This window comes from Cetorhinus maximus, chromosome 9 (assembly GCF_964194155.1).
Source record: "Cetorhinus maximus chromosome 9, sCetMax3.hap1.1, whole genome shotgun sequence".
Taxonomy (NCBI): Eukaryota; Metazoa; Chordata; class Chondrichthyes; order Lamniformes; family Cetorhinidae; genus Cetorhinus; species Cetorhinus maximus.
In genome coordinates this window covers 111,324,567-111,349,955 of record NC_135887.1, presented here as the reverse complement: position 1 = coordinate 111,349,955, position 25,389 = coordinate 111,324,567, and the positions used below count along the sequence as shown (strand labels likewise).

The 25,389-nt window shown below is 45.4% G+C and overlaps 1 protein-coding gene across 3 annotated transcripts in view; it reads left to right on the top strand.

Moving 5' to 3' along the window:
• Positions 1 to 4,075: 4,075 nt before the first annotated feature.
• The window catches only part of LOC144684931 (polypeptide N-acetylgalactosaminyltransferase 18-like), a 297,659-nt gene continuing 276,345 nt past the window's right edge, over positions 4,076 to 25,389 (top strand). The window contains exon 1 of one of the 3 annotated variants that reach the window (XM_078549348.1): positions 4,076 to 4,796. In XM_078549348.1, the coding sequence (XP_078405474.1) occupies positions 4,559 to 4,796 (238 nt within the window). In that variant the 5' untranslated portion in view covers positions 4,076 to 4,558. The remainder of the gene's footprint in view (positions 4,797 to 25,389) is intronic. The other 2 variants (XM_078549347.1, XM_078549346.1) reach the window with 2 other exon arrangements.

Genomic DNA, 25,389 nt, shown 5'->3' with positions numbered 1-25,389 from the left:
AGACCCTCACTCCCACCAACCTGATTCCCTCATTCTCATCAGTCTCAGACCCTCACTCCCACCACTGGGACCCTCATTCCTAACAGTCGGGTCCCCTCAATCCCATCACTCTGAGACCCTCACTCCCATCACTCCTACACGTCAGCCCCTCATTCTGAGAGACTTACTTCCATCACTCTGAGACACTCATTCCCATTATCTGATCCCGTCACTCCCATCAGTCTGACACCCTCACCCCCAACACTTTGACCCTTAATCCTATCACTCTGAGACGATCATTCCTATCATTCTGATCCCCACACTCACATCACTCTTTCACACACTCTTATCACTCAGAGACACTCACTTCCATCACTCTGATCCCCTTGCTCCCATCATTGAGACCCTCATTCCTATCACTCAGGTCCCCTCAGGCCCATCACTCTGAGACCCTCACTCCCATCACTCTGAGACCCTCAATCCAATCAGTCTGAGAGCCCCACTCACGTCACTCTGACTTCGCTCTCATCACTCTGACCCTCATGCCCATCTTTCTAACCCTCATTTGCATCACCCTGAACCTCTCACTCCCACCATTCTGAAACTCTCACTCCGAATACTCTGCACTTCTATCACTCTGACCCCCTCACTCCTATCAATCTGACACTCAGTCCCATCACTCTGACCTTCATTCCCTTCACTTTGAGACCCTTACTCCCATCACTCTGATCCCGTAGCTTCAATCATGCTGATGCAGTCACTCCTATCACACTGAAACCCTCATTCCCATCACTCTGAGACCCTCACTCCCATCACTCTGAGACACTCACTTCTATCATTTTGAGACGCTCAGTCCCATCACTCTAAGACCCTCATTTCCCTCCCTCGGATCTCCTCACTCCTGTCACTCGGACACTCATTCCCATCACTCTGAGACCCTCATTCCCATCACTCTGAGACCCTCATTCCCATCACACTCACCCCCTCACCCCTGTCACTCTGCCACTCATTCCCATCACTCTGACCCTCATTTTCATCACTCTGACCCTCATCCCCTACACTCTGATCCCCTTACTATCATCATTCTGAGGCCATCACTCCTATCATTCTGATCCCCACACTCCCAATACCCTTTCACGCACTCCGATCACTCTGAAACACTTACTCCCATCAATCTGAGACCCTCACTCCCATCACTCTGAGACCCTTGCTCCTATCACTTTGAGATGCTCATCCCCATCACTCTGATCCCCTCACTCCCATCACTCTGAGACCCTCACTCCAATCAGTCTGAGACCCTCACTCCCATCACTCTGACACCCTCACTCCAATCAGTCTGAGAGCCCCACTCACATCACTCTAACCTCACTCTCATCACTCTGACCCTCATGCCCATCTTTCTAACCCGGAACCCCTCAATCCCATCATTCTGAGACCCTCACTCCAAATCTGACACTCAGTCCCATCACTCTGACCTTCATTCCCTCCACTGTGAGACCCTTACTCCCAGCACTCTGATCCCATAGCATCTTACTGATGCGGTCATTCCTATTACTCTGAGACTCTCATTCTCATCGCTCTCATCCTCATTCCCATCACTCTGCTCCTCATTCCCATCACTGCTCCTCACTCTCATCACTCTGCTCCTCATTCCCATCACTCTGCTCCTCACTCTCATCACTCTGCTCCTCATTCCCATCACTCTGCTCCTCATTCCCATCACTCTGTTCCTCATTCCCATCACTCTGCTCCTCATTCCCATCACTCTGCTCCTCATTCCCATCACTCTGCTCCTCATTCCCATCACTGCTCCTCACTCTCATCACTCTGCTCCTCATTCCCATCACTCTGATCCTTATTCCCATCACTCTGTTCCTCATTGCCATCACTCTGCTCCTCACTCTCATCGCTCTGCTCCTCATTCCCATCACTCTGACCCTCATTCCCATCACTCTGCTCCTCATTCCTATCACTCTGACCCTCATTCCCATCACCCTGCTCCTCATTCCCATCACTCTGCTCCTCATTCCCATCACTCTGCTCCTCATTCCCATTACTCTGCTCCTCATTCCCGTCACTCTGCTCCTCATTCCCGTCACTCTGCTCCTCATTCCCGTCACTCAGCTCCTCATTCCCGTCACTCTGCTCCTCATTCCCATCACTCTGCTCCTCATTCCCATCACTCTACTCCTCATTCCCATCACTCTGCTCCTCATTCCCATCACTCTGACCTCATTCCCATCATTCTGCTCCTCATTGCCGTCACTCTGACCCTCACTCCCGTCACTCTGACCCTCATTCCCGTCACTCTGACCCTCATTCCCGTCACTGCTCCTCATTCCCATCACTCTGCTTCTCATTCCCATCACTCTGACCCTCATTCTCGTCACTCTGACCCTCATTCCCATCACTCCGCTCCTCATTCCCATCACTCTGCTCCTCATTCCCATCACTCTGCTCCTCATTCCCATCACTCTGCTCCTCATTCCCATCACTCTGACCCTCATTCCCGTCGCTCTGCTCCTCATTCCCGTCACTCTGCTCCTCATTCCCATCACTCTGCTCCTCATTCCCATCACTCTGACCCTCATTCCCGTCACTCTGCTCCTTATTCCCATCACTCTGACCCTCATTCCCGTCATTCTGCTCCTCATTCCCGTCACTCTGCTCCTCATTCCCATCACTCTGACCCTCATTCCAATCACTCTGCTCCTCATTCCCATCACTCTGCTCCTCATTCCCATCACTCTGCTCCTCATTCCCATCACTCTGCTCCTCATTCCCATCACTCTGACCTCATTCCCATCACTCTGCTCCTCATTCCCATCACTCTGCTCCTCATTCCCATCACTCTGACCTCATTCCCATCACTTTGCTCCTCATTCCCATCACTCTGCTCCTCATTCCCATCACTCTGACCTCATTCCCATCACTCTGCTCCTCATTCCCATCACTCTGACCCTCATTCCCATCACTCTGACCCTCATTCCCATCAGCCTCACCCTCATTCCCATCACTCTGCTCCTCATTCCCATCACTCTGACCCTCATTCCCATCACTCTGACCCTCATTCCCATCACTCTGACCCTCTTTCCCGTCATGCTGGCCCTCAATCCCATCACTCTGACCTCATTCCCATCACTCTCGCCCTCATTCCCATCACTCTGATCCTCATTCCCATCACTCTGCTCCTCATTCCCATCATTCTGACCTCATTCCTATCACTCTGCTCCTCATTCCCATCACTCTGCTCCTCATTCCCATCACTCTCGCCCTCATTCCCATCACTCTGCTCCTCATTCCCATCATTCTGCTCCTCATTCCCATCACTCTGCTCCTCATTCCCATCACTCTAGCCCTCATTCCCATCACTCTGCTCCTCATTCCCATCACTCTGCTCCTCATTCCCATCACTCTGCTCCTCATTCCCATCACTCTAGCCCTCATTCCCATCACTCTGCTCCTCATTCCCATCACTCTGCTCCTCATTCCCATCACTCTGCTCCTCATTCCCATCACTCTCACCCTCATTCCCATCACTCTGCTCCTCATTCCCATCACTCTCACCCTCATTCCCATCACTCTGCTCCTCATTCCCATCACTCTGCTCCTCATTCCCATCACTCTGACCCTCATTCCCATCAGCCTCACCCTCATTCCCATCACTCTGATCTCATTCCCATCACTCTGACCCTCATTCCCATCACTCTGCTCCTCATTCCCATCACTCTGACCTCATTCCCATCACTCTGACCCTCATTCCCATCACTCTGACCCTCATTCCCGTCGTGCTGGCCCTCAATCCCATCACTCTGCTCCTCAATCCCATCACTCTGAGACCCTCATTCTCCTGTGACACCCTCCCGCCCTGCTGTGTGTTGCAATGTGGCTGTAGTGAGGATGACCCGGGCTCTGCTGCCCCGGGTAAATGGCCCAGTCAGCCCGCAGATGGAGCCAGTTGATCAGCCAGGGAGCCTGGAGGGAGCGGGAGACGGTGCCAGTCAATTAGAGCCGGGTACTCAGCCTCTGGTCCCGGGGCCGCTGTGGATCAAACTCTGTCCCCTGCAACTCCGGGAGCTGCAGCCACCCCTCAGCTCCCTGCAAGTGAAGGAGACGACCCCCGCCTCCCCTCCCAAAACCCTGGGTCTGGAACAGAGGGAACCTGCCTAACCCCCAGCTCCGGGTCCCGTCTCGGATTAATCAATCCGCCCCCAAACCCACCCCCCAATCCTCCTGCATTCAGGAGCCCGGTTTGCCTCGGTATATCTGCTTCTTCTGATCCGGACCAGTCTCCCAATCAGCCGGAGGGAAGCTGGGGAGATTGAGTCTCTGTGTAAATTTGCACCGACTCCCCTAACTCCCGTTCCGAGTGAAAAAACAGCCGCTGCAAGAGTTGGGTTGATCCGAATTTACAGGAGGAGTGAGAATATAAAAAAAGAATCCGGATCTGGAGGGATGTCCCCCCGTCAGTTTCCATCTGATTGGGAATTTCCTTGTTGCAGAAATTGACCTGAGAAATTCCAGGAGGCTGGAGAGAGAGAGAGGGAGAGAGAGGCTGCTCCGCACATTGTCGCAAGCCATGGGTTACTGTGGCAGGAAAACGAAAACTTTGGTCTCCACTTGTGTTATCCTGAGCGGAGTCAGCAATCTCCTGTGCCTCATCTATATCGGCTGGGTTACCAACTACCAGGGCAGTGGATACATCAAAGTGCAGCCGCCTTTACCTGAACTTAAATTGGAGGAGGACAAGAGGGAGAATCTGAGGCTGAGGGAGAGGTTAGATCGGCTGGAGAATGTTGTAAATCAACACTTACAAGGTAAGATCCGGCTCCATCCACCCAGAGTCTGTGACCTGCACAACTCCCCCCCCCACCTCATCCCATCCTCCCCGGTCCCACTCGATGCTCCTACCCCCATGTTTAGCCTAAATGTCAAGATGGCTTTGTTCTTATTCCAAAATTTTAATGTTAGACACTCCATTGCTTTACAGAACCGGCCACGATCATCTCTTAAAGACACAGGTTGTGGTCTTAATCCTGGGACAGGTTTACCAGTCTGTTCGAATTCTCCATTAGGTTGTCCACTTAATGCCCCATCAGGTTATTGCCCTAATGTCCCATCTCACCACCTAATGACCCATCTGTCTGTCCCCCTAATGACCCATCAGTCTGTACCCCTAATGCCCCTTCCGTCTGTACCCCTAATGCCCCATCAGTTTGTCTCTCTAATGCCCCTTCAGTCTGTACCCCTAATGCCCCATCAGGTTGTCCCCCTAATGCCCTATCAGGTTGTCTCTCTAATGCCCCTTCAGTCTGTACCCCTAATGCCCCATCAGTCTGTCCCCTTAATGTCCCATCAGGTTGTCTCTCTAATGCTCCTTCAGTCTGTACCCCTAATAACCCATCAGTTTGTCTCCCTAATGCCCCATCAGGTTGTCTCTCTAATGCCCCTTCAGTCTGTCCCCCTATTGCCCCATCAGTCTGTCCCCATTACCCCTTCAGCCTGTCCCTCTTATGCCCCTTTAGTCTGTTCCTTTAATGCTCCATCCATCTGTCCCCTAATGCCGGATCAGTCTGTCCTAATGCCCCATCAGGCAGTCCCTCTGATGCCCATCTGTCTAACCCCTCCAATGCCCCATCAGGCTTTCCCTCTATTGCCCCATCAGTCTTCCCCTTTAATGCCCCAGGTTCCCAGTCTTAGATCATCCAGTCAATAGGTAAATGGAAAAGTGAAAGTTTGTTTGTTCCTCCCCACCAGCCTTTTGATAGCTGCTCCTGGTTGTATATGGGAAGGATTCAGGCAAAGCAGTTTATTGAACCCCTTTGCTCCCCTCCCTCAGCCCCTCTAGGGGGTTTTATTTGTCAAATTTTGTCATCAAACAGCTAAAATGCCGGTCCCAGCTGTGAGTGAAGAGCTATAAATCACTCTGATGATGGACATTGGGTGTTTCTTTTAGCACAGAATTGATAAATCTGACACAGACTGTGAGATTTGATAACGAGCAAGTGACCCTGGGCGGAAAGCGTGATTCTAGCCCAGGGAATGTTCCAAATGTCCCCTAATGTTCTAACTCAGCCCAGGGTTGGGGGGTGGGGAGCTAGAGGGTTAGAATCCCATGGAATAGAATCAAACACAAAACCAATCCTTCAAAAGCAAACTACATCTGTTTGAGCATGCTGGTCGAATTAATAACAAACGTATCTAAACTCTGAGTAAATGGGCTTGGAGTTTGAAAGCTTATCACAATATCGATTTAACTGAAGGAGATGAAGGTATTAGAACAGCAAAAAGTCCTTTTATGATCTTGTAGCAGAGAATCATTAGTGTTGCTACTTAAGCAGATCCAAAAGACACACATATATTATTTATCCCAAACATTTCATCTCACAAGTAGCTGATTGTTGAGAGCCTCAATGCAGACTGGAAGACGCCCCAGAGGTTTAGAGGCTGCAGACCACTCTCAATGATGGCCAAGCAACATTGGTGGATACAAGGCTTTTAATCAATTTTTGTCACTGTCAGGCCTGGCTCTGTGTATAAGAAATAGGAGCTGGAGTAGGCCATATGGCCCCTCAAGCTGGTTCTGCCTTTCAATATGGAGACCAAAACTGTGAACAGCACCCCATGTGTGATCTCAACAAAGACCTGGCAATTGTAGCAATATTTCTTTATTCTTATACTCCAATCCCATCACAATAAAGGCCAGCATGCCGGCTGTCTTCCTAATTGCTTGCTCTACCTGCATTCTAATTTCTCTGTTCCTTGTACGAGTGTGCCCAAGTCCCTCTGAACATCAACATTTACAAATTTCACAAACGTTTAATGCCTCATCTGAAAAACGGCACCTCTGACAGTGCAGCACTCCCTCAGTACTGCGCTGGAGTGTCAGCCTGGATTTAATGCTCAGGTTTCTGAAGTGGGACTTAAACTATGACCATCTTCCTGTCTGGTGAGTGCTACTCACTGAGTCGTACTCAGAATTTCTCATGTGCTTCAACACCTCTCTTGAATGGATCTCCATGCCCATCTACAATGAATTATTTTGAAGCCCTAGGAAGTCAAAGACAGAAGGCCAGGAAAATCTAGTTATCCCCCTTGGCTAAGGACACTGGGAATTTTCTTCCCCTGCCCTGCTTCTTGAACAACATTGTGTAATTTTATCAATATAAATAACCTTTTAATATAAATACATAGAAGCTGGGAAACAGGCCATTCTGATTCAGCTAGTCCATGTTGGCCTTTGCCCTCCATATGGGCAAATAGTTCTCATCATGTTTAACCACCAGTGCCCCCGTTCTCATATCCCATTCAACTCATTTCCTCTATCCACATCTCCAAACTAATCCTGAATGATGACATAAGGCTGGATTTTCATCCTAAAGTCAGATAACGGGAGTTGGGAACTGGCTCAGCATGGCCGCCTTGGGAGAAAGTGCCTGCAAAGGTGGGATTTTTGTTTGGGGGGTGATGACGGATGCTAACTTCAGTATGGCCTGCTGCCCCCGCCCGCCCCCCACCCCATGAAACAGGGCGATGGCAGCCATAGGGGTTGCCGAGTGCTGAGGTGGGCTGCTTAAAAGGCACCCCTTGGAGCTCTGGGACTTCACTGCAGTTGTTTTATTTAATATTAGGCCCTCATTATGCCTTCTGTGCTGAGAGCCCAGATATCCATTAGTCTGTTGAAACATCTGTGCCCAAGGTACAACATTGCATGATTGACAGCTCTTTCTCTTAGAGCTATTTTGTCAATTGCACTATGTTTATTTAACAAGATAAAGAGATGTCAAGTGCATGTAGTCTCTGCTAATGGCACTTTAAAGGTCTGGAATGATTCACATGTTTATAGGGCTGTAGTGAAAAGTTTTTTTAAAAAAAGTTATGAATGACTATTTTTTAAAGCTTTCCCACACATGCCATTGTTACTATAGGGCTTATTGGTTCTGCAAATAGCGTATGCTGGGTGAATGGGCATGGAAGTGTCATAGGCTGGCATGGAGAATATGGGGGACATTGGGAATGGGTGGCATAAGTCAGCATGGAGGGTATGAGCAGCCATTGAGGGTGGTTAGAGGGGCATAGATTGGCATGGGGGGCATGTGTAAGACTTTTAGAACTTACCTTCCCAAAGGTTCCTTCATCCAGACTGTGGTTCACAACGCCTTGGAGTGGCCGTGAACCATGAATCCTTGGAAAGCTGTATTGACTCCACAAAAATTGCGGATGGTTAGGAGATGCCTATCCTCGCAATAGAGCTGGCCAGGTGGGGAGTGAAGGGTGCATCACGACCCATACCAGCCCTCACCATTATCCTGTGCTGGCAAAAATTGGGGTGCTAGAAATGGGGCTGAGAACCCTGGAATTGGTCTCACCCACCATTTTTAAAGGTCTGCAGAATCTTCCCAATTCCATTGTCAGGGACAGAATTTATGTGTTTCCTTTCGCTGCCCAATGTGTTCAGTATGTTTTTGTAAGAGGGGTGTGTCTTCTTACTCCCAGAGTGACAGTCTCAATTAATTAATTTCCAGCAGCAAGCTTTTAGTGAGTTTAAAATAAAAGAGTTTATTATCACAAACTTGCTCTAGAATTTAAAACATGACATTCCGCTGAGCTGCCTCAAAGACACAAAAAGATCATATACAGATGAAGGTAAAACAATATGGTTATAACTTATAATTATCATAGTCTCTTTCGTGGCAGGCCTGTAGTTTCTTAGATGAAGTTGATGCTTTGGTTGAAGTGAAGGTCCTATAAAGCAGAGAATTCTTAGTAAACTATGAGGCTTCTTGGAGACAAATTTCCAGGAGGTTTGTTCTCAGGTGAACTTGAAATTGGAACAGGTTGGGGGGACAGTCCTCCCACTTCCAAGGTATTGCTATTTATTATCTTGGCTGTTTGGATGACTTGCAGCAGGTTCGATGACTTTCAGTGGAATTCTATCCGTAAAAACACCAGCTTCCGGTGTTTTTAAAAACAAACAAAGTATAGCTGTCTCATCCTGTGACTTGTACAAGTTCAAAGCCTTTTTCCTAATAAGGTGGGTGGTTAGGTCAAATATACATCCTGTGTTGTGGATTTCACACCCTGAGAGTTTGAGACCGCCAGTATCTTTGTATTTGAAAGACCCATTCAATTGATAATACCCTTTTGAATTAGTTTCAGGAAAAGCATTGACATCAGTCTGTAAGGCCCCCTCTTGAGACAGAGGGCTGGTTTCAATACACAAGAGAAGCTGGGTGATCCTTGGGCAGCTATTCTTTTGCATCCTTTTGTGGTCAGTTTTTTAAATTATAAAAATCAGTCTGGAATTCAGAATATACTGGGACATGATGCTGTGAAAATCCAGCCCATAGTTTCTCCCTCCATCACTAACGCGACAAGTGAACCCCACATCCTCACACCTCTCTGTGTGAAGAGGTTTCTCCTGCCCATTGGCCATTGTTCAAAGTCTCTTACATTTAAACTTGTATCAATGGCTTGTTAATTGCATGTTAATTGTGTTTAATTGTATGCAGATGGTAGGCATTAACAGGAGATTTACTTGTTCTTTTATAGATAGGAGCGGATTGAAACTGTGCTTCATAGAAACACAAAATGCTGGAAACAATCAGCAGGTGTGGACAGAGAGAGACAGAACTCGGTGGGCAAAATTTTATCTGTGGCGCATGGTTCCCAATGGTGAAACAGGAAATGCGCGCCACTTCCACTCTCTTGCTTTTTGCTGGTTTCCGAGTGATTACAATTCAAATTTAAAGTGTATGGGAGAAACATGCAATCATGCAGCGGGGAAAGCTTTCCAGTGGTGAAACCCACTGTCAGCTGACAATGCAGTAAGTATGGGTGGGTTATAAAAGAGCCTCCTGGTCAAACAGGGAGTCTCTTCATCATGGCCCTAACTTTCTTGCCCAACTCCATTGCAATTAACATGAGATGAGATGTATTGTGAAAACAAAGCTGGCAAGGGCATTTTCAAATTTAAATTACACTTGTCAATATTTCACTTTACATTGGCTTCACTTTATTCATGTGTGATTTGCCATTATTGGTTGACTGGTTTATTCAGAAAGCTAAATGTACTGGCGTGCCTTGTGATTGGCATGTATTGATGGTTACAGCGGAGTTAGGGACATTACTGTGAACGAAACAGTAAGGCTTGACATGCTGCAAATATGCTGCTTATCTGCATCTCAACCTTTTGTCCAAAAATCAACATTTTGGCTTCTGCCTAATTAGCCATGTTTCCTGTTCCTGCAGGCTCCATAAAATACCCCCTGAGTCTCTCTCCACAGATGCTGCCGGATCTGCTGAATATTTCCAGCATTTCCTGTTTTTATTTCAGATTTCCAGTATACAGCGTTTCGCTTCTGAAACTGTGATTATTGGGTTTGGAGGTGCATTGTGTGTCTCTGTAATTAAAAGCTATAAAGATTAGGCTGCAGTTTCACTGCCTGGCTATCTCAAATGGAACATGAAGATAAAAGCAAAATACTACGGATGCTGGAAATCTGAAACAAAAACAAAAATAGCTGGAAAAACTCAGCAGGCCTGACAGCATCTGCGGAGAGGAACACAGTTGACGTTTCGAGTCCGTATGACTCTTCATCAGAACTCATGAACTCTGATGAAGAGTCATACGGACTCGAAACGTCAACTGTGTTCCTCTCCGCAGATGCTGTCAGACCTGCTAAGTTTTCCCAGCTATTTTTGTTTTTGTTTCAAATGGAACATGGCTGACTACAAAAATTTAGATTAAGGTTAGCTGCACGGACTGACAAAAAAGTGGCAAGTGGTGTCCAACGGGGAAGTTACAAAGCAACATAATGTATCAAGAAAACTGTCAGCATTTTAGCTACGCAGTGCTGCCTGGCTTTATGCTCCCTCTCCTGAATTGACCCAGACTTTGAGGGATCAGTTCGGGTTCAGTGAGGTTTGGGGAGAAATTCATTACAAAAGCCTTGGATTATTTTTCTGTGTCCCATGCACTCTTCTCCTTCCCCCTAATTGGCCCATGCAGGGCTCCAATCCTCTGGCGGGGGCCGGGGGGGTGATGCAGTGGCAGTGCCCCAGTGCCTCATGCAAACACTCTTTGGGGTTATAGTAATGTAGTGGTCATGTTACTGGACTAGTAATCCACAGTAAGTGAGTTCGGATCCCCACCATGAATTCAGCTTTTCTTAAAATCAAAAAAGTCTGGAAATAAAAAGAATCTGGTTATCAATAAAAGTGACCATAAAGCTGGCTTAGCAAGACTCTCAGTTGTATCAGACTGTTGTGTTCCATAAGATGATTCACCCACCTCCTCAAGGGCAGCTAGGAATGGGCAACAAATGGTGGCCTTGCCTGTGATGTCCACATCCCATGAAGGGGTAATACATCATTTCCAGCCATGTGAATCTAGCCAATTGTTAGTGATTCCTGGATCCTTGCTAGGCCCTGATCCTGCTCTTCTCCCAATAAGTAAGCAAGCTCAGTTATTGACAGTGGGATTTTGGTTCAGGAACTTTTAAGACCAAGTGTTGCATTTTTCAATTTGAGAGAATTGAGTAAACCAAGAGAGAACTGTTTCCAGTAGCAGGAGGTAAGCAGAGAACACTGATTTACGGTGATTGGCAGAAGAACCAGAGATGACATGAGGAAAAGATTTTTTACATGGTGAGTTGTTGTGACCTGGAATGTGGTCCCTGAAAGGGCAGTGGAAGCAGATTCTACAATAACTTTCAAAAGGGAATTGGATAAATACTGTGCTGTGCAATATGGGGAAAGAGCTGGGGAAGCGGAATTAATTGGATTGTTCTTTCAAAGAACCAGTACAGGCATGATGGACTGAATGGCCTCCTTCTGTTCCATATCGTTCTATGCTTGATGTGGCTTTAAGAAAGACTAGAATGATTTCCCATCGCCCCAAAATACTGCAGGTGCTGTCAGGGATTAGAAGAAAGACGGAGAATCTGTGACTGAAACAGCTTTAAGTAAGTAAGCCCTTCATTCAAAACCAAAAAGAGCCCGTGGGATTTATTCATCACTCCCTTCATTAGCTGCAGCTCAACATATTTTGCATCACAGCCATAGACATCAGTACCAGGGAAGAATGGTTAAGCAGGTTATATGTAGACAGCTATAAACCCTCGCCCCCAGATATAAATTACAATGGATATTATCAATGCAACAAACTTTAATGCACAGGGTGCAGTCCATTCTCTTTAGCGTTTTGAGAACCCTTAGAATGTTAGTAAAATTAATCTGATGGATCATTTCACCATCCCTGATAAATACTGTGGGTGTGTAAGGCTAATGAAGAAAATTTAGAGCTCCCAACAACCCTCTCTGAATGATAGATTAGCCTTCGAGGGCTGCATAAAGCAATTTCAATCATGATTATAATGGGTACATCTCACTTACCTGTAGTGGAACTCGAGACGCTTTACATTGCTGCCTAGAAATTGTATTAAAACGCTGCACAGATTTGCTTGCGAGTGACGCACATATTACACTTTCAATTACTGTCTGCATTCCAATAGAGCAAAGATGTTGCATCTGCTCTGCACTATAAACAGGTTAGAACAAGAAAAATGAGAAAGAAACTGGGAGCAGAAAGCAGCTTGAGTGCCTCTCTCAAAGAAAGGAATGGATTGTATGGTAAATGCACTCATCTGTGTGTGCCTGCTGGGTTTGTGTGCGGGTTTAATTGCTATCCGTCTCGTTGACCGAAAAGGGAAGTGATGCACAGTCAAGTCCTGGACACTGGGGAGGGGAATGGAGTGGAAGAGAGGGGGGTGGATATGAAGACACAATGACACGGAGATGCTGGAACCAGGCACTGGGTGTATAATTCCACTGGCGCACTGATTTCACAGGTCCAAACCCCTCAGCAGGCTGATGCTTTTGTGAGTCACGTTTCCAAAGTGACAGTGTTTTGTAAGAGCCCTCAGTGCACAAGCACAAGTCTTCCAGCAATTCCTGCACCACCATCCGTCTGCTGCAGTTCAAAGTGGTCTTTTTGCAACTTCTGCAGAGTAAGATTTTACAAACAGCACTATAATCTTGCGAAAGATAATGGACTTAATGCGTGGGAGTAATTTTGATTAAATAGTTCAATTTTTGGTGGCAAGTGTGGGAAGTTTAAGCAGTGCACGTTAACATTCTATTCTCACGATGGTATGTGATTAGGTTTGATTAATTATAAGGTGGCAAAGTGCCAACAGGAGCAATATTTTACAAAGCATCATCTCTCATCAGCTTTGCAGCCCAAAAATTAAGATGAACCTTACAGATTTCCCTCAATCGCTGAACATTTATTATCCCTGGTTATTTCATTTAAAATTGTTAAACAAAATGGCAAAGTTGAGTGTGACACGTTAGCACTCCTTTGGCAAGTCTCTTGACTCAAGTGAAAATATGTAGCTATTTGCTAAAGGTGGGACGTTATCCCTGTGCTCCATTTTTTTCAATGAAACCCTAAGGAATGTGACCAGACGGACCTTGTGTGACCTTTTAAATACAGCCAGACCGTCTGCAATGATAATGCATGAACAGTTCAAATATTTGGAATGCAGCACGGAATCAGCCCTACACCAATATTGCCCGCAGGTTTCCTGCTTCAGTCTGAACGGTAGTCTTGAGACCCTCGAATGCTGTACAACCAAATGCTCAGAGTATAGTTGGTTACGCCGTGTCAGTTACATTATTCAGAGGGAACTATGGTTTCGCTTCAACCCTGCAACATACATCCTGTGCATGTGCAAGCACTTGTGTGCACACAAAATTGCATGGGCGTCTATGCGGGGAAGTATATGTGCACGTTGATGTGCTTAAATGTACCCTTGCAGATGAAAAATTTAAAAAAAGGTATATTTTCTGCTGCTGCAAGTAAATTGGGTGATGCAATATTTTATGTTGACCTGAGAACCAAAATAAATCTTGTCAAAGAAGGGAAGATTTGTGTTCCTTTTTATATGATTTTAGATAGTCAGAATAATTGTGACTTAAAAATAGTGGATGATAGGCATTCAGCCATGTTTTTCATGTTCTTGTTACAGTTTGTGGAATTGATAACTGGACTCTGTGAAGCAGGCAAGATTATTACCTCGCCTGGAAAAAGATTCAGGAAAGTCTTTGAAAGGCTATTTCTTCCAAAAGTCTTGCAGGCTATTGGAGTGTGTAAAGGCAATAAGATCTAAGGATCTGTTGTGGATCAATTCAATCTTTCATTGTTAAGTATTTACTATTGATAATGTGCAGCGTTTTTCTCCTTCTGCATTATCTTATTTTTAACTACATCTAACTATTGGGCTTCGCTTGAAATTAAAGACCTCTTGCATTGTGGTGGGCTTTTAATGTGGTTTTGGTGCATTTATGCTGTTAACTAAAGCCTCATCATTAGTTCTGCGGCATATTATTCCATTTAAGGAATCATAGGGACCTGCCCCTGTTGAGCAGATGGAAATTACTTTGGGTAAGGCAATGTTTCAGTTCAAAGTTCTTTTCAACTATCCCTTACAGTACTTGTTAACTTCCTGAGAGATCCATCCTACTCACAGAAACTGACTTTAATGAACTTAAGTTAAAAGTGTTGTGAGAAGGTCGGAATTGTAAAATAAATTGGTTAAAGAATTAAAGGGAAAGTGAGGAAAAATTATTCCATAAAGAGAACAGTTAAGATCTGAGACACACTGCCTGAAACTGTGATGGAAGGCAAATTGGCCACGCGCTCAAAGAAACCAGGGTGATGGAGAAAATGCTGGTGCAGAGCTAATTGGATAGCTCCTTTAAAGAGGTAGTACAGGCGTGATGAGACAAATAGTCTCCTGTGCTATAAGGTTCTAGGATTCTATGATCAGACGGCACTCGTTGAATTATTCTGGTGCTAAAATGTGATTGTGTTTAAAATCGTCTGTCCCTTTAAGATCTAATTAAACTCCCTGCCTGAGCTTATGATTGTTCAATTGCTGTTTGGTGGGCAAAGTTTGCAAGTTGGAAGTTAATTTTTCAGAAAATTAAGAAGCCAAGGCCAGAATATACTATACCAGATAATGGCCGCAGGTCAATAGGTAGTTTCACCATAAAGCCAAACAGTATTGTTACTTCAGAAAGATGATTACAGTAGAATGTCAACCTTCAAACTTTCCAAAGGACATTGCAGACACATAACTTACTAAGCCAAACCATGAAGCTAACAATGTTCTTCCAAACCAGGGACAGTGAATTTATCAGATAGGCATTTCGACAAGCCAGCTTTCACATTTTTTAAAAAAACTTATACAATTCACACATCCTCTGGTGCAGTGGATGCACTGTGTATGAGTGCTGTAGCTATCAGCTGTGACTCAGTGGATGGTGCTCACCTCTGATTCAGAGGGTTGTAGGTTCAAGTCCCACTTCAGAGTCTTGAACAACCCGCCCAGTGCAGCTCTGAGGGAGTACTGCACAGTCAGAGCTTTTTGGATGAGATGTTAAACTGAGCCTCTACCCTCTCAGATTTTATTATACACCATAACTTTTGTTCGCATTTAGTTTCCATTTTCTTTGCTGCTTTTATTTTCTCTTGGTTCACTCTTATTTCCTTTTCCTTTCATTCGAATGGCAGCTATTCAGGATTCTGCCATTCATACCTCCTCTAGGCACATCTTTTGTCTCTTTCATTGTCCCATTACCATTCCCTTTGGCTTTGCACCACAAAACCTTTTGACATTTAATCTCTCCAGTCTTTCACCCTATGACACACCTTCCCTCTATTCTTTTTCCCAACTCCCCGCCTTCACTCACTCAAATTTCTAACTTTTCTGGTTCTGATGAGAGATCACGGACCTGAAATGTTGGCCTGAATTTTTACCTTTGTCTCCAGGATACCGATATAGGGACAAAGAGCAGGCCCTGAGGCTGGACTTTCTGGCAGCGGGACCTGCTCGCCAATTTTATCTGCCTGTATGTCCGCCGTCCAATTAAGGACAGTGGGTGGGCTCCTGATGCTGCCAGCCCGGTGTCAGGGCCCACAGGCCTGAAGCCCCAGCTGTACCACCAGGAGAGGTGGTTCTTGCTGAAGTAGGCAGGAGACCTTGAGCCTCTGACTGGAAAGTCCAAAAAGTAACATTCAGGGGGCTGATGGTCGGAAGGGACACACTTCCCTGCCTGTGGCCCCCTCTTTGGACCATGGAGCTTCTGCTTTCAATGCTACCACCACCCCCCACCTACAACAGCCTGCGCCTGCTTTCCAAGACTGCCTTCATTAAATTCCCCAGGCAGTGGATGTTCACTCTGCCATCAGCAAAAAAAATTCTCCTCATTTCCTCGCTGGCTCTTCAACCTGTGTCCTCTGGTTACTGACACCCCTGCCAGTGGAAACAGCTGTCCTCATTTACTCTTCATGTTTTTGAGCACCTCTACTAAATCAACTAATTCCTTGGGCATCTTGTTAAAATTATTACTTTGATGTCATGCACAATGTTAGAGTCTTTAACTAGGTGTTAGTGATTGAGATGGGATGGAGGCCTAACCTGCTGTCTCTCGGCTGTTTTGCTATGGAGCGCAAAGCAAGCAGGGAATTGTTTCTGGGGTGCTGCTGTATTCAGTCAATGCAGCTCTCTTGGAATATATTCTTAGTGATGAGTGACTAGGAGCTGCAGCAGTGCAAAGGAATTTGGTTATCTAACTATCCAAATCACTAAAAGTTAGTTCACAGGTACAGTAAGTAATCAAAAAGGCTACTGGAATGTTGGTCCTTATCCCAGGGGTTGGTGTACAAAGTGATGTTTCAATTGTACAGTCTTGGTCAGACCCCATCTGGAGTAACTGTGTTCAGTTCTGGGCATCGCACCTTAGCATCCACAGCTTTCACACGTCTGGGGACCCGGGTCCTCAAGAGCATTCGAATCACCATGGTAGATGGTGGAATTTGAATTCAATAAAAATCTGGAATTAAAAGTCTAATGGTGACCATGAAACGATTGTCGTAAAAATCCACCTGGTTCACCATTATCCTTTAGAGAAGGAAATCTGCCGTCCTTACCCAGTCTGGCCTACATGTCACTCCAGACCCACAGCAGTGTGGTTGACTCTTAAATGCCCTCTGAACAAGGACAATTAGGGATGGGCAATAAATGCTGGCCAAGGCAGAGATGCGCCCACATCCCCTGAATGAATATTTTTTATAAAAATCCTGGTGTAGGGAATTTCAGCAAAATGTTTTCCTCAGATAGTGCGGGTAGAGCTTTCACTGGAAATATCAGTGCAATCTCCATACCTTAAACCTCGTGTAATGCTGAGTGAAAGGAAAGAATGAGCAAGCACCCAGATATGCTTCAACATAACAAGCTGGGTTTGAACCTTTCATCCTTCAGATGAGGTTTTCACTAAGGCGAGGAATCTCTCTCTTAGTGTATATGACTCTTCCGATTATTAGTTAGTGTTTCTGGGTAAGATGCTGCAGCACTGTGACTGGGCCAGAGCAAAACAACATCTGTTGATTCTGCTCTCAGCCTATGCTTGAACCTTGACCTCAGACTGAGCACCTCCTACTGCGCAACATTGTGAAACGTAATTCTCTCTTTTTAAATGTGACCAGCTGTACATCAGTGGAGTGTAAGAACCCAAAATTTATACAGATTGCAAATGGCTAACTTCAGTGGTTAAGTGTCACAATCCTTGCATATTGTTCTCTGAACACTAGATGGCCACCTGATGGGACTAAGCATTATTCTCTTGTATTGTTTTATTATCCTTTGATAGATTTCTCTCGAGGGTCTGAAAATAAAAGCAGCCGGTTATTACCAGATCATTTGGAGTGTTTATTCAGATGCAGCAATAATGACTGTCACTCTTAGACTGCCAGCTAGGGATAAGCTGAAACAGTAGTTTTGGAATGGTTCGGAGTAGACCTTACCTTCATTACTTGCCAATTTAAGATGCAGTGAAAGAAAAAAAGAGACTTGCATTTATATAGTGCCTTTCACACCCGTGAGATGCCCTGGAGTGCTTTACAGCCAGTTTGATATTTTTGAAGTTAGGTCACTGTAATGAAAGGAATTGCAGCAGCCAATTTGCACACAGCAATGCCCCAGGTACAACAACGACATAACTTATCAAATAATCTGTTTTAGCTGCTGATTGAGGTATAAATTTTGGCGAGGAAACCAGAGAACACCCCCCCCCCCCCTGCTGTTCTTGGAATAGTGTCATAAGATCTTTTTTACCAATACCTCAGAGGGCAGGTGGGGCATCAATTTGATGTCTCATCCAAAAGATGGCACCTCCAACAGTTCAGCTCCCTCTCAGTGCTGCACTGGGAGTGTCTGCCTGGATTTGGCTTTTGCTTTAGTTGTGTCGGCAACACATTATTATTTGTAATCCGCCAACATTTATATGGGTAGCGCTGGCTAAACCAAGCATGACCTGCTGAAATGGTAGTCCTGATAATGAAAACTTATGCGCTTAAGTCACACTTAAGTCACAAGAGTGACACTTTAACCCACAGCTTTCAGATTCTAAGAGAGTTATCCACAGAGCCATGGGTGACTCCCCCAATGCTAAATGAAGAAGCAGAATTTTGACCAAAATACTTTAAACTGTTACTATTCTGAATATACCCCCGATTTTTTTTTGTGTATTTCCTGTAGCTATTCTGCTATCTTTAGAGTTTAGAGTATCATCATCATCATCATCATATGTACTCTGCCCAAAGGTAGATCTTTGGCTCCTAAGTCGTCTTTCTGTATCTCTGTCCTGTGTCAGTCTTTTCATTTGCCAATAACTTCCTTCAATTTTCCAACCATTGGAACATATATCAGTATATTTTAAAATTCTGTTTTCTTCATCATGACAACCAGTTCCCTGAAGCCAAAAGGATAAGAAATTTGTCTTTTCCCGGGTCGTGGTTGATTGTCCATGAAGTCAGATGGTAGGGATCTCTTGACGTGATTGTACCTGAGCTGTCACTTTGTGGGCCTTGGCCCATCACTTTCCACTCCCTCCATCTGGCACCTCCTGGTCCAACAGCCATTGTTCCCCAATCTCCAATATTTTTCTAACTAATAAACAAAAGCAATCAAATACAGCTTAAAAAAAACATGCCAAAAATTATCTTTAATTAACTATGATTAATTTCCTGGGTGTTACCACCGTGTCCAAAAGATTAAACTTTCATTCATAGAATTTTGACAAATCTATTCAGGGCACAAATAGTTCTGTGGTGACTTGGGCAACGCTAACTCACAAAGTAGAAGGCAGCAGCTGTCGAGAGTTGAGTTTTCAGGATGACTGTAAGACTCTTGAGGGCACGTTTGGTCAGGGATTCTGAATAGGAGGGAGGTGTGTGAAACACAATCAGATTGAGAAAAATGCTTAAATTTCAGCTCAAAGTTATTTTACCTCCTGCTACAGCCAGCAGTTGATTTATGAGGTGCTGGTGTCACAGTCCCCTGCTTCTGAACAGCCCTTTTGTTGGTCATGACCTGCTTCATAACAGTGGTCATGGAGTAAGTACAAAAACAAAAAACTACTGTGGATGCTGGAAATCCAAAACAAAAACAAAATTACCTGGAAAAACTCAGCAGGTCTGGCAGCATCGGCGGAGAAGAAAAGAGTTGACGTTTCGAGTCCTCACGACCCTCCAACAGAACTGAGTAAGTTCTCAGTTCTGTTCTGTTGAAGGGTCGTGAGGACTTAAAACGTCAACTCTTTTCTTCTCTGCCGATGCTGCCAGACCTGCTGAGTTTTTCCAGATAATTTTGTTTTTGTCATGGAGTAAGTGCTGTCTATGATGTTGTTGGAACAGAGTGGATCACGGGCTTCTAACCTCTGACCATGCCTTGACTCAGAACTTAACATCATAGAATTACAAAGAATTTTACACCACAGAAACAGGCCATTGGGCTCATTGTTTATGCTCCACACAAGCATCCTCTCACCCTTACTTTATCCCACCCAATCAGCATAACTGTCTAAATGACTCCAAGTCTACAACACATTTGTTACAAACTAAAACAGCAATGTTGGATGGAATGGGGGGGGAAACACAAAAACATTCCTTTGAGAGGGACTAACGACACAATTCTGGATTCCCAATAAATACTGACACACTCCCGGGGACCCACTGTAAATACTGACACACTCCCGGGGACCCACTGTAAATACTGACACACTCCCGCGGACCCACTGTAAATACTGACACACTCCCGGGGACCCGCTGTAAATGCTGACACACTCCCGGGGACCCGCTGTAAATGCTGACACACTCCCGGGGACCCGCTGTAAATGCTGACACACTCCTGGGGACCCACTGTAAATACTGACACACTCCGGGAACCCACTGTAAATGCTGACACACTCCCGGGGACCCACTGTAAATACTGACGCACTCCCGGGGACCCACTGTAAATGCTGACACACTCCCGGGGACCCGCTGTAAATGCTGACACACTCCCGGGGACCCACTGTAAATACTGACACACTCCTGGGGACCCAGTGTAAATACTGACACACTCCCGGGGACCCGCTGTAAATGCTGACACACTCCTGGGGACCCACTGTAAATACTGACACACTCCCGGGGACCCACTGTAAATGCTGACACGCTCCCGGGGACCCACTGTAAATACTGACACACTCCGGGAACCCACTGTAAATAGTGACACACCACCCTGGGGAGCACCTGTGAATACTGACACACTCCCAGGAACCCACTGTAGATGCTGACACACTCCGGGAACACACTGTAAATACTGACACACTCCGGGGACCCACTGTAAATACTGACATATTTTCGGGAACACACTGTAAACACTGACACACTCTCGGGACCCCTATTAACTACTGACACACTCCTGGGGACCTCTGTAAATAACGACACACTCCTGGGGCTCCCTGTAAACACTGACACACTTCCGGGGACCCTCTGTAAACATGGACACACTTCCTAGGTGCTTTGGCAGCCTTATCTCGGGAACAAATAGATATGGTGTTAAGGACCTGTGTTTAGTATCTCCCCCGTGACCCTACCCAGGGAAATGTGTCCCCTGATCGACCTCCATTCTGTTTTGGCAGCCCCCAGTGAGTGAAAACATGCTGATATGCACCGTTACAGTTTGTATAGCACTGGGTCCTCTCATAAGGATAGCCTCAACTCATTTAGAAAAACAATCAATTATAACCAAAATGTACTGGTTACCCTTCTGTATCCTCTGCATGATCAATCTGCAAATTTCCCCATGGGACATGGTTGCTAGAACATGGCTGCAGAATGTATTAACTCTGGGCCTGTGGACGTACCAAGCACAAAGGCACTGATTAACACTGGCACTCAGGCTCTAGTCCACATGAGGCCATCACACCTACTGTATTAATCATTGGACAGGCAACCAGCCTGGTGCCACTAGAGTTTTGGGCGCAGTACACCACCTCATTATGAAGTGACTGTGGTACTACCCAGTTATTATCCTGATAAAATAATGTGACCGAATACTGTAAATATTGCCTTTTACATTAAAGGCTTCTTTGGGCCATGCCTCACTTTTAATGGCTGCCTGGAGCCATTTAATGCAAGGGTCCTCACCCTGCACCCCTGCAATATCTAAAAGCCGTGTTTAACTTTGTATGTTACTTATGTGATCCTGCAGGGCTCTGAGTGTGTTTCATATTGCTAGGCAATCTCAATCTTCTTGACTGGTGGAACTGCCTTGCCGTTTGCACTGGCAGTTTTAGAATGTTCCCAGACTTTGATCAACCCAGAGGGCTCTAGCCTCCATTCAGCCTCTGCCAGCATCCACTGGATCAGCTCTGCCAAAGGCTATGTGTTGCCAATTGGTAGGTGGTCAATCAATGACAAAGGGGGTGAAAGGTGACAGTCAGAGAACATGGTGAGAGGAAGTGCAACTCTGACTTTTGTGATATATAAGCTACTGCTGCTCACTCTGCCTGTTGGGCAGGGTAACCCCTCTTTAACCCTTTTAACACATACATTTCAATCCCAGATTGGTAATGTCAATCCCAATCCCAAATCCTGCTAGAAATCCTCCTGGAGTGAGGTGACTGCATGAAACCCTCTATAGGAATGGGAAGAGGGTATCTTGCTGGGCTCAGGGATGGATATAGCACACTCATTTCACTTACCAGAAAGCAACAGCCCTGTCACGAAATACAATGGAGTATGGACATGCTAGGTCTCTAAGCTTCTCTCCTGTAATCCTCAAGTCCATCTTGCTACATGGCTGCTAGAAACAGCCGCATCCTTGAGGACCCCAGGTAAACAATACCTGTAGCTCCGTAGGAGGTATGAGTTTGCAAAAAAATGAACTTATCCAGTCCCGTACTGTTGGAGGATTTCTCTCTCCCCCAATTTAAGAGGGTTTTGCTGGAACTCCCCACTCAAAAGGGTTGTGGATGCTCCATTGTTGAAGATGTTTAAGGATGAGATAAGACAAATATCTGGTCTCAGGGAATCCAGGGATATGTGGAGTGGGCAGGAAAGTGGAGTTGAGGCAGAAGATCCGTCAAGATCGTATTGAGTGGTGGAACAGGCTCCAGGGGCTGAATGGTCTACTCCTGCTTCTATTTCTTCTGTTCTTAAAATTGGGCCCTGTTTGTCTGCTTCACTGGTGGGAGACATAGATCACAGTTACCGAGAGTCCACAGTGCTGCTGGAGGATGATGGCAGACAAGAACATATATCTGATACTTCCAATCTCCGTGAAGAAAGGTTGATCATTTTCCGGAGTCTTTAATGCCAGTGCTTATGCCATAGACTTTTTAAAATCTGTCACGCCCTGTTCCTGGGAGCCAGAATGTAATGAATTATTTAATATATATAAGGCAGACTTAAAGTATCAAATATTAGAACATCCTCAGAGTGAGATATTGGACATGGTCATGTGTTACTACAAGACTGATTGAGATCGATCACGTTGACACCTTGCAGGTGTTAACAGATTGTATCACTCTTGGTAGAATATTGACCATTACTAGTTGATCTTCTTCCTGTCCATCTTTGTACGGAAAGTTCAAATGTCCTTATAACTGAGATTACTGTTAACTGCTTGTGTTTTGGGATAAAGTGCATGTTCCACAGGACAACAATAAAACCTGTAACACAGAGTTGGAGGCCAAGGGGATAAGGGCTTTGTGTAAACAACTCACCTTGAGCAAGTGTTGTGGTGTCAGCTTGGTGGGATGATAGCAAGGAAAGGGTTACCAGCGCATACGGCCCAAGGTAGACAAATAGTATCAAGGTAGAACCTGTTCTTTCCAAAAGTTAGAGCTCTTGTGGGCAATCTTTTCACCTTAACAGTAAGGTCTGATCAGCTTGGACTTTATGGAGGAGACAGGTTGTACTTATTGCTTATCATTTAATGTAATAATGTAGAACAACTGTATAAGAACCATATACTGTTATCAGTCAATGTATATTGAAGCTTATGTTTAAAACCATGCTGGTCTGAATCATTTGGAAGATTTTTTGCAGGGCTAACAAATCTTCATTGTGACCATGGGAAATCCATTTACACTTATTTACTATGTTCGAGTGTAACCTTTATATTTTAACTTCTTTAATTTCTTGTAGTAACTTCTTCTGTAACTATAATAAATATCTATACTTTGGAATAAGGCTATCTTGAGTCTCAACAACAACTTGTATTTATTTAGCACCATTAACATAATAAAACATCCCCAATGTATTTGACATAGGCATTATTAAAATGATACTGAGTCACAACAGGAGCTATTAGGGCAGGTGAGGAACAGTTTTGTTAAAGAGGTGAGTTTTAAGGAGGAGAGAATGGTACAGAAGCAAAGAAGTTTAGGGAGGGAATTCCGGAGCTTAGGACCCAGGCAGCTGAGGGCACGGTCACCAATGGTGGAGGGAGCAATATTGGGGCTGCCCAAGAGGCCAGAATTAGAGGAGCTCAGTTATCTTGGAGGACTGCAGGACTGAAGGAAATGGCAAAGATAGGGAGAGGTGAGGCCATGGTGGGATTTGAACACGATGAAAGTTTTAAAAATTGAGGCGGTGCCTAACCGGAAGCTAGTGTATGTCAAAGAGCACAGGGGTGATGAGTAAACCGCATTTGGTGCAAGTTAGGACATGGGCAGCAGTGTTTTGGATGACCTCAAGTTTATGGTGGGTAGAATGTGTGAGGCAGGCCAAGAGTGTGCTGGAATAGTCAGGTCTAGAGGTAACAAAGGCATGGATGAGTGTTTCATCAGCAAATGATCTCAGACAGGGAGGAAGACAGGCAATGTTTTTTTTATTCATTAATGGGATGTGAGTATTGTTGGCAAAGTCAGCATTTGTTGCCCACCCTAATTGCCCTTGAGAAGCTGGTGATGAGCCACCTTCTTGAACCGCTACAACCCATGTGATATAGGTACACCCACAGTGCTGGTAAGGAGGGAGTTTGGGGATTTTGATCCAACAACTGTGAAGGAACGGAGAAATAGTCCCTAGTCAGGATGACGTGTGGCCTGTAGGGGAACTTTCAGGTGGTGTTCCCATGTGTCTGCTGCCCTTGTCCTTCTAGGTGGCAAAGGTTGCAGGTTTGGAAGATGCTGTCTCAGGAGCCTTGGTGAATTCCTGCAGTGCATCTTGGAGCTGGTACACACTGCTGCCACTATGTGTATGGAGTGGTGGAGGGAGTGAATGTTTGTGGATGGAGTGCCAATCAAGTGGGCTGCTTTGCCCTGGATGGTGTCAAGCTTCTTGAGTGTTGTTGGAGCTCATTCATCCAGGCAAGTGGAGAGTATTCCATCATACTCCTGACTTATGGCTTGTAGATGGTGGACAGGCTCTGGAGAGCCTGGAGGTGAAATTTCCTGCCTCTGACCTGCTCTTGTAACCCCAGCATTTATATGACTGGCCCAGGTAAGTTTCTGGTTAATGGAATCCCCAGGATGTTGATGGTGGGGATTCAGAGTTGTTAATGTCATTGAATATCAAGGGGAGATGGTTAGATTCTCTCATGTTGGAGGTGGTTATTACCTGACACTTCTATGGTTCAAATGCTATTTGCCACTTATCAGCCCAAGGCCGAATGTTGTCCAGGTCTTGCTGCAAATGGATACAGACTGCTTCAGTAGCTGGGGAGACATGAATGGTACTGAATATTGTGCAATTATCCATGAACATCCCCACTTCTGATCTTATGATGGAGGGAAGGTAATTGATGAAGCAGCTGAAGATGGTTGGGCCTAGGACACTACCCTGAGGAACTCCTGCAGCAATGTCCTGGAACTGAAATGATTGGCCTCCAGCAACCACATCCATCTTCCTTTGTGCTAGGTATGACTCCAACCATGGAGAGTTTTTGCTCTGATTCCCATTGACTTCAATTTTGCTAGGGTTCCTTGATGCCACACTCATTCAAATGCTGCCTTGCTGCCAAGGGCAGACACTCTCACCTCTTCTTCAGCTCTTTTGTCCATGTTTGAAGC